The 8,964-nt window shown below is 36.4% G+C and overlaps 1 protein-coding gene across 1 annotated transcript; it reads left to right on the top strand.

Annotated features, from left to right (window-relative positions):
• Positions 1–8,424: 8,424 nt before the first annotated feature.
• Positions 8,425–8,868, top strand: LOC149199831 (uncharacterized). Its single transcript, XM_089400728.1, has one exon. The coding sequence runs from the start codon at positions 8,425–8,427 to the stop codon at positions 8,866–8,868; it is 444 nt and encodes a 147-aa protein (XP_089256854.1).
• The last annotated feature ends 96 nt before the right edge of the window (positions 8,869–8,964 follow it).

The following is an 8,964-nucleotide window of genomic DNA, read 5'->3' as shown; positions in this document are numbered from 1 at the left end:
ATGCAAGATAGTCGACCCAAACCTTATTATAGCTTGGGATTGTAAATAACTAAGGAGATAAATAACTAAGGAGTTAGGGTTTATCGACTCTTGGTCGAGTTATGGAGAGAACCCATCATGAGCCAAGTACCTAGACTCTATTAAAAACCCTAAGACCCTTGAGTTATTAAAACATAGGCTATTTTTGAGCAAGTTTGAAACGTTGATATATAGAAACAGAGTAATGACGACCATATTCATATTAACATTTGAATCATTCACTTAAAAACCAAAAATGCTCAGTTCATGGGATTAAGCTATTACAGAATTAAATTCAACCGCAATATATATATATATATATATATATATATATATATATATAGATATATACCAGAAGCTGAGCTATCACGACAATTTAGACATAGCATTTAACTTATACTCTGTATGCCAAAATGTACAATCCAACTTCTCATGGAAACTCTTGGAACCAAGCCACTAGCTAAGCTATCATAGTGGTAATGCAAAGGCCAACCCGTTAAAATTAAATAAATATAGCCCTAATAGCATAAGTATTATGACCGCAGGGCCTAATCTCAAGTTTAATTACATTTCCAAAACTCTCTATTCATGGAGGTCTGTCTCTAAAGAGCACAAACTAATGGGGGAGATTTTGAGTCCAACCCACTTGGAAAAATGAGAAACAACAAGCTTAGTTTGGAACACTGGCGCGATGCAAAAATCCATGCCGCAAGAAGAGTTCCAATCACTGGAATATGTGCCTACACAGAGAATAACGGGTGTGAGGACCTGAATCGATTATCATTGACCATCGAAGGTTTCCTGGGCTGAGGTTAGCATTCCTCGGAGTTGTGACTGAAGCCTGTAAGTGCACATAGAATCTTAGCATTAAGCTGGAAAATAAATTTCAAGATAAACTTATAAAGAATTATGCATTACCTCGTGCTACCGTGCGAAATCGACTGCTCCACTTGAAATTTAAGTCCATTCTGTGGTAGAGGCATCTGTGCAAGGGCAATAGTAAGAACCCTCGTTGGCCGCCCATCAAATACGCATAGATTCATTGTAAAGAAGCTTTAAACGGAAGGTCATGAGCTATTAGTTTAAGGTCTGTCGATACTTGTGGTGAATCGATGACTGAGGTTACCCCTTCCGTCGCAAAGCTATATAGCCAAACCCAACAGTCAAATGAACCTTTCATCACCGAAGAAAAACCTTATCATATTTGGTCAGCCCTGAATCGTCAAGACCACAGATCAGTCTAGATCCAATGGGGAAGAATGTTTCATCTGCATGAGTTCGAGACTCTTCCGAGCGGCCGAGGTAAGGCTCATCAATGCCGCACTGTGTGGCTAGCAAGGATGGTGATGACAAAGGAGGGCCTCGTGGCTCTCCCGCCTTAATGAGGAGGGTCATCCCAAGGTAAGTCCGCTTAGGCAACATTAATGCAGGTACAAAAATGAAGATGGCATGGAGTCTAGAAAGGAATATTTGTTTCCGCGGTGTTAACCATATATCAACATTAAGAGACTTGTGATCTATATGGGTAGTGTAAACTCCAGAAAACCCTTAAATGTGTTTGGAATTTGACCTGGTGTCGAATCATTTAACCTTTACATTATTTCATTAACCAAATAACTTGCTTTATTAGTTTAAAAAAAAAATTGGGATAGTTACAATTAATTATATAGATAGTTTTTTAAAACTCAGAGTAGGAATATTTTTTTGGCTACTACAACAAATTAGCAAGCAATTTTCCCTCAATATCTTTATAATTTATGTTAAATACTCATTTTAAAATATAAATATTTTGTTATATAAAAAAGAGAAATACTTAAAATGATTAAAATATTTTTATATTATTTTTCAAAAACTAAACTAGTTGTTTTTAGTGTGATTTTTTGGAAGTTTTTTCGGTGGGTTTTTTTAGTCTAATTTCTCTAAAATCCCGCACAATTTATTGAAATCACAAGTTTGATGGGTAACCCCTGAGCAATCCAAGTGTCCTAAGAGTTTTAAGGGTGCTGAATCCATATATCCCGCACAATTTATTGAAATCACAAGTTTGATGGGTAACCCCTGAGCAATCCAAGTGTCCTAAGAGTTTTAAGGGTGCTGAATCCATATATAGAGTCAAAAAACCAGTGTAAACAACACAAATCAAGGTTTCACCTCAAATTTTTCTGTCTGACACCAAAAGTCCAAAAAGTTTTTAAGGGTGCTGAATCCATATATATACAGTAAAAAAACCTAGTTTAAATAACACAAATCAAGATTTCACCTCAATTTTTTTTTGCCTAATTCGGACACTGGAAATCCAAAAATTCGCACTAAAAACAACTCCATTTAATATTAATTAAAAATGAACAAAAAAAACCATAAAAAAAAAGTGCAGTTGTAAAATTCAACCAAACCAAATTTTAATTTGTTTTATATTAATAATTATATAGCATAAATTAATTGTAAAATTTAAATCATATATATTAAAAAATAATTTAAATTTTAATATGAAAAATATGTTTTGATCAAAATTTTTAACATCATTTATCAAATTTCTTTCTATTTAGAAAAAATCGCACCTCAGCAGATTTAATCTCTCTTCTTCATACATGAGAAGTTACAGAAATCTAATATATATAGAGTATGGTTTATCGCTAAGCACCTCAGCAGATTTAATCTCTCTTCTTCATACATGAGAAGTTACAGAAATCTAATATATATATAGAGCATGGTTTATCAAAGCTAGTGAGTGTGAAATGAATAACATATACCGGTATTAAACGATGCAGATGTTCTATTTGATTGGAGATGGTCACAAGCCACTCGCACATTAGATCCATTTCTTGCAACTTGATATGAGTTTTTTTTTACCCTCCTTTCCATTCCATAAACCAAGGCTCAAACATGATGATTTGAACTTTGGATTTTGTGGAACATATATGTTCTTATGAATTCTTTTTGTTTCTTTCCTTAAACAAGGTTGCAAATATGGAGATTTAAAAATTAAGTATATAAATTTTCATATTAATTATCTATTATACTATATTTTTTTAATATTACATTTTAAATTAATAAAAATTGAAATTCATCATCAATAATTTTTTTCATATTAATTACCTATTATATTATATTTGTCTTAATAGTATAGATAAAAATTAAAATCCATCATCAATAATTTTTTTATTTTTATTTTTTGAAATGTAATTTTTATTTTTTAAAATTTATTTTAATATAAATTTATTTGAAATTTTTTTGTAATTTTTTGAGTTTTAATAGATGTTCAAATGATTTCCAATAAATTTGTTAAAAACATAACAAGAAAGGCCACTAATTTCTTTAGCTTTATTATCATCATCTCGGCCACTCACGGGTATAACCAAATTTGTCTTTTAATTATCATCCGTTTAAATTGTAAAAATAAATATTATATTTTAAATATAATTGTAATATTATTTTTAAATATTTATATGAGAATTTTAGTGTTTTATTGTAATTTTTTCAAAATATTATTATATGCCTATATTTATATAATAATAATTTTATTCATTTATATTTATATGATAATCCTTGTATGTAAAGTGATTTGATTTTTTTTACTAGGAGTTAAATTTATTTCATTATTAATTATAATAAATTATAAAAATAATTTTTGTAACGCCTAGGAGAATGTAAATATTTAAGGTTACTATGGTTAAAAACTGAATATGACATTATTTACTGTTTTGGAATTTAATAATATTTATTATTATTTCTTTAAAGAAAAAAAATGTTTTTTTGGTGATAATTGACAACTTCTGAGAGGGAAGTTGGGGAAAAATGGTTGCTGCAAACCTAACTGCCTCTCATAACTGGAAAGGTTCCAGGAAAAAGAGGGAAAAGAGTTGGTCTGCGCTGTAAGGACAGGCAGAGGAAAAAAGAAAGCAAAAGAAAAAACAACTAAGTTTGGTGGGGACCAGAGGGTCTAACGCTAGTTGCAGAAATTCTTGCTGAGGGCAGTGGCCTGCAAGAGAGCACGGGGGAGAGATTCTGGTCCCGAAAGACGAATCTCGAGGTTGGGTGGCAAATTAGAAGCGACAGACAAGAGAAGGTTCTGCTTCTGTAGGACTACGAGGATCACCACAACACAGGGAGCAGAGGTGAGAAATTCTGTTGCAGTATCACTGGCACTTCGAATAGACAGGTATGGAAAATTATAACTATTGTGAATAAGTAAGTTTGTGTCGTCTGGAAATTGAAAACAAGAAATTTCTATGTAGCTATGATTTAAAAAAAAAAAAAAAACAAGCTGAGACAGTGTTATGATAATAACAGTAGACACCACCAAGACTCTGGAAAAACAAATTAGTTTAACAAATGCGGTTGTCTGCATTATACAAGGAACAAGGTTATAACAATTCCTATCCACTGTTTAAAGAAGAAAATAAGAATATATATATATATATATATATATATATATATATATATATATAAGGACTACGGTCCTTGCAAATCATCTGAACAGTAAGACTAAGCGAGTCTCAGAACTTCGTTATAACCCATTAAAAGAACAACAGAGGACTTGGCGTAAGTTGTCACCATCGTAACTTTCACTTTCAGTAAGAAATTTGGATCACAATATTAGTTATAACAGTTATAGTCCGGTGGATAACCAACCAGAGTCAAAACCCTTGAAGTTATACACGTACTTAGACACGTAAAAGGATATATGAACGAAACAGTAAAACAATTTGGACAACTGCAAATCTTAATGCCCGGAAAAATATCTGGGGCGCACGTATTTCATGAAAAATTTACTCAGGGTAAATGGTGCCATTAACGCTAAGAACGTTTCACCCTAAGGTACCGGCAGGGGAGGTCCATGGCGTGCCGAACTGGTAGCCGAGTCAAACAATAAGTTTGGTGATTAATTTTCTGTGATATAATTATATAATGAATAGACAGAATAAACGAAACCATGATAGCTTTTTAAATCATTCTTTCACTAAAACAAGGACCCAGTAATTTTTCAGAGAATAGTCAAGCGCGACTAAAAGCAAAGTTCAGAACATTCACGTGCAAACCATAGCGAAAGAATCAAGAAAGTTGTGGCGAACCAGTGTACTTCAAGTTTGAATGAAGCACAGAGTTGCAGCATACATTTAAATCCTTAACAGCTGTTATGACGGAAAACAAGTGGAGATAAGATTATTAACCTTGCCCAATCCTCTGGCATCGCACAGAGTTGCAGCATACATCTAAATCCTTAACAACTGTTATGACGGAAAACAAGTGGAGATAGGATTATTAACCTTGCCCAATCCTCTGGTCGATCCTCTGGCATCGACCAGATAAGTGAATATATATATATATATATACACACACACACACACATACATGTAAAACTGCGGTTGACAGAGTGAGTTCCGTCGAAGTAAACACACAAGCCATAATGAAAATAAGACAAGGAATCTGGGTCGAGGCTGTTACAGCCGCGTACCCCCATGAAATTAAGAAATAAAATTCTAAGGTAATCATTTACATCATGAAACAAATGTAGCAGGACAAAAGCGAGTTCCTACTTAAACTCTTGAATTCATATGTATTCTCAAACAAGAACTAATAAAAGAAAGAGCAGAATTTCTTTGGTAACCAAATACTCTCAGGATTACCCTGGAGAGATAACACTGGAAACCCTGCTGTCTAGTAAAACTGTTGTTCGAATTTCACATGTAGGGATTCCAATACTCTTACAATATACAGTCTGTTTAATACATAAAGGAAATCCTAGTTACTGTGGGATTGTAACCAGCTAGGAGGCCCTTTTTAGTAACCAGCTTTGCCGATTCCATCAGTCTGAGGGTAAAACCCCTTACCTGGGATTTGGATGGTAAGTCTAGTAAAGCGCCCCCCATCAATGCATAGCTCTGGAGTCCGAAGGTAAAGTCCCTGCCAAGGAATACCATGAAGCCATTAGTAAAATGATTAGGTAAACGCTGCTCAGAAGAGCCCTAAGGCAAGAAATCCTTTTCATAAAAAAAGAAATAATAAACTTCACCTGAACATTGCCAAGCAGCACTAGCACCATAACCTGATTCTATGAGCGCCAATGCAAGCGGGGTTCCAGAGCCATAGCAGAGCGGAACGCAGAAAGAAAACAGTGGTAAATGGAATAGCGCCAAGAGTGAAAACCACATAACCAAATGCATTATGATTGACGCAACCCAGCAAGGATCTGGAGCCGTAGATTTCCAAAACCCCCTGACCACCATCGATGGGGTAGCAAGCCCGAGAACAGAAACTACGAGAAACAAACCTGCTCGTGCCACGCACAGGGCAGAGCATAAGAAAATTACGCAGAATCCAAAATGAAGATCAAGCATACAGATAACCCTGTGTACATTAAATGGTAATTTCCAGATTTCCCTCCCATACAATCTGTTGCAGATCGCGAGGAGGCGGGGGTCTTTCCAAAGGTGGCCAGTAGTTAATGAACCTGAATGTATAGGATAACGTCTCGGACAGTCACTAGAGAGTGACCAAGTAGTTGTTGGATAAGTGACATGGAATGCCGAAAAACATAAAGTGTCGTGACATGTTACCAGGTGACGTGTCAAAAGGACCAATCCCTACTTGGTAATATCAAGTAAAAAAAAAAATTATATAGTGGAGACATTACAATTGGTATCAGAGCCCAGTTACAAAACTGAGGCCTCTGGGAACTGAAATTAAAATTGAAATTGACAGTGACATTGAAATTAAAGTTGAAATTGATAGTGACATTGAAATTAAAATAGTACATACAACAAATTGAAAAAAAATAAATAAATTTGAAAACAGAGAGTAGCACATACCATTTATTTTGTCCCTATTTGAGCAGTTAAAAAGAAGGGGTTAAAATGTTGATTTACTTTTTCCATGTTAAAGGCAGGAAACCGGAAGACTGACAGCATGAGAAGAGGGGACAGTGCGTCACGCAGATATGCGATGGGTCAGGGACCTGTACCTGGCCCTAAGAGTAATCCCAAGCTATGGGTACAGCTCAGAGAGGAAGCTCGCAATACAAACCAGGCTATTTTGGAGATGGTGCAGGAGTTGAAAAATGAAATGGCCTGGTTACGTGAAGATAATGCACGCCTAACGATGGAACAAGAAAGAATTATAAAAAGCTTGTCTGACAGACAGAACCAGCTGCCAGCTAATCCCAGTGTGGAACAACAAAGAATGTCGGAAGAACAGAACCATCATACAGAACCTGAAGGGTCCGAAGAGAGGGAGGAATGATCTGATAATGCATTTGAACAACAGACTTCAAAGAGGCAACGAATAGAGTTGCAAGGGGAATTCCGGAAGATTAAACCGCCACACTTCAATGGGGAATAGGAGGAAGTAGCTGAGGCATGGCTGATAAATATGAACAAATACTTCTAGCTGTACGAATATGATCATAACCTGAAGGCATGATTGGCCATCTTCCAATTACAGGGAAAAGCAACCCTGTGGTGGGAAGAAGTCAAGATCATAAAAGGGGTAAGCGAGCATACCATAACTTGGGAGAAATTTCGAAGGTACTTCAAAGAAAGATACCTGACCGAACGTTTTTACGACGAAAAGGCAAGGGAATTCCATGACTTACGGTTGGGGCAGCAGATCATGGACGAATTTATCACCCGTTTTACTTCCATGCTTCGTTATGTGCCTTATATTAGAGAAGAAAAGGCTAAGGTGAAAAGGTTTGTTAGCAGTTTACCCCTGTATATGCGAGAAAAGATTGAGTTTGACAATCCAAAGACAATGGTCGAAGTTATTCGTAAAGCCAGGATTTGTTACCAGCAGAGTAAACAGAAAGGAGAAGTTTTAGGCAAAAGATGGAATGAGAAAAGAGGTAATAAGGCAGCTGGAAACAATAAAGGAAATCGCAGTGGTGGAAGCAAGGGAATTGGCAAGGGGCAGAACAACAGAACCATCCAGAAAAACTCATACAAATCCAAGCCAACTAGTGAGTCGAGAGTCGGCGAACAACCTGCAAGATTGGATAGTGAAGGGACATCAAGACCCCCAATACAGTGTTGGGGTTGTGGAGGGCCTCACTACGTAAAAAATTGTCCGTAGCGAAAGGGAACTGAACAATTATCCCAAATCTATGAAATATCGACAGTTGGCGATGTAGGATGTAGCATACCAAGGATTAATGCAGCCCTGGATGGTCGTTAGGCGGAGTACCAGCTAACCATGGTGGAATTTGAAGGTAAAATTTCAGACCTTACTGTAGCTGTTTTAATTGACCCTGGAGCGACATTAAGTTATATTAGTCCAAAGGTAGTAGAACATTGTAAACTACAACCTGTTAAATTCAAGAATCCATGGCTAGTACAATGGGCTACAGGGGCCAAGAGGCGAGTGCTGGCAAAAGTCAATGAGTGTCCTTTAACAATAGCAGGGCAGCCAGTAATGGCAGATTTAAATGTGCTCCCCCTTGTTTCATATGACGTTTTGATCGGTATGGACTGGTTAGAAAAGCACTGGTCATTGGTTGACTGCAAAAATAAGATTATTTATTATAGGGATGAACTTGGAGCTAGGCAAGAGATGCAAGGAATTAAGCGGCCAGTGCAGGTTCGACCGATAACTGCATCCCAGTTAGCAAAATGCATTAGGAAGGGGTGTCAGATTTACGCCATCCAAGTAGGCTATGCTGACTCGAAGGATAAAATAGCCACGTTGGATAACATCCCTATAATACAAGAGTTTGCAGATGTGTTTCCAGAAGAGATTCCTGAACTGTCGCCTAAGAGGGATATAGACTTTACCATCGAATTGATACCGGGGGCAGCACCGATATCTCGAGCACCCTATAGAATGAGTGTACCTGAGTTGACAGAGTTAAAAATGTAGCTACAGGAACTGTTAGACAAAAACTATATCCACCCCAGTGTGTCTCCATGGGGAGCTCCAGTGTTATTCGTTAAGAAAAAGGATGGGACCCTTCGC

This window comes from Pinus tabuliformis, chromosome 2_1, assembly GCF_031772625.1.
Source record: "Pinus tabuliformis cultivar Carrire ecotype Pingquan chromosome 2_1, CPIR1, whole genome shotgun sequence".
In the NCBI taxonomy this organism is placed as follows: Eukaryota; Viridiplantae; Streptophyta; class Pinopsida; order Pinales; family Pinaceae; genus Pinus; species Pinus tabuliformis.
The sequence above is the reverse complement of the archived record's forward strand: the minus strand, read 5'-3'. Positions and strand labels throughout refer to the sequence as shown.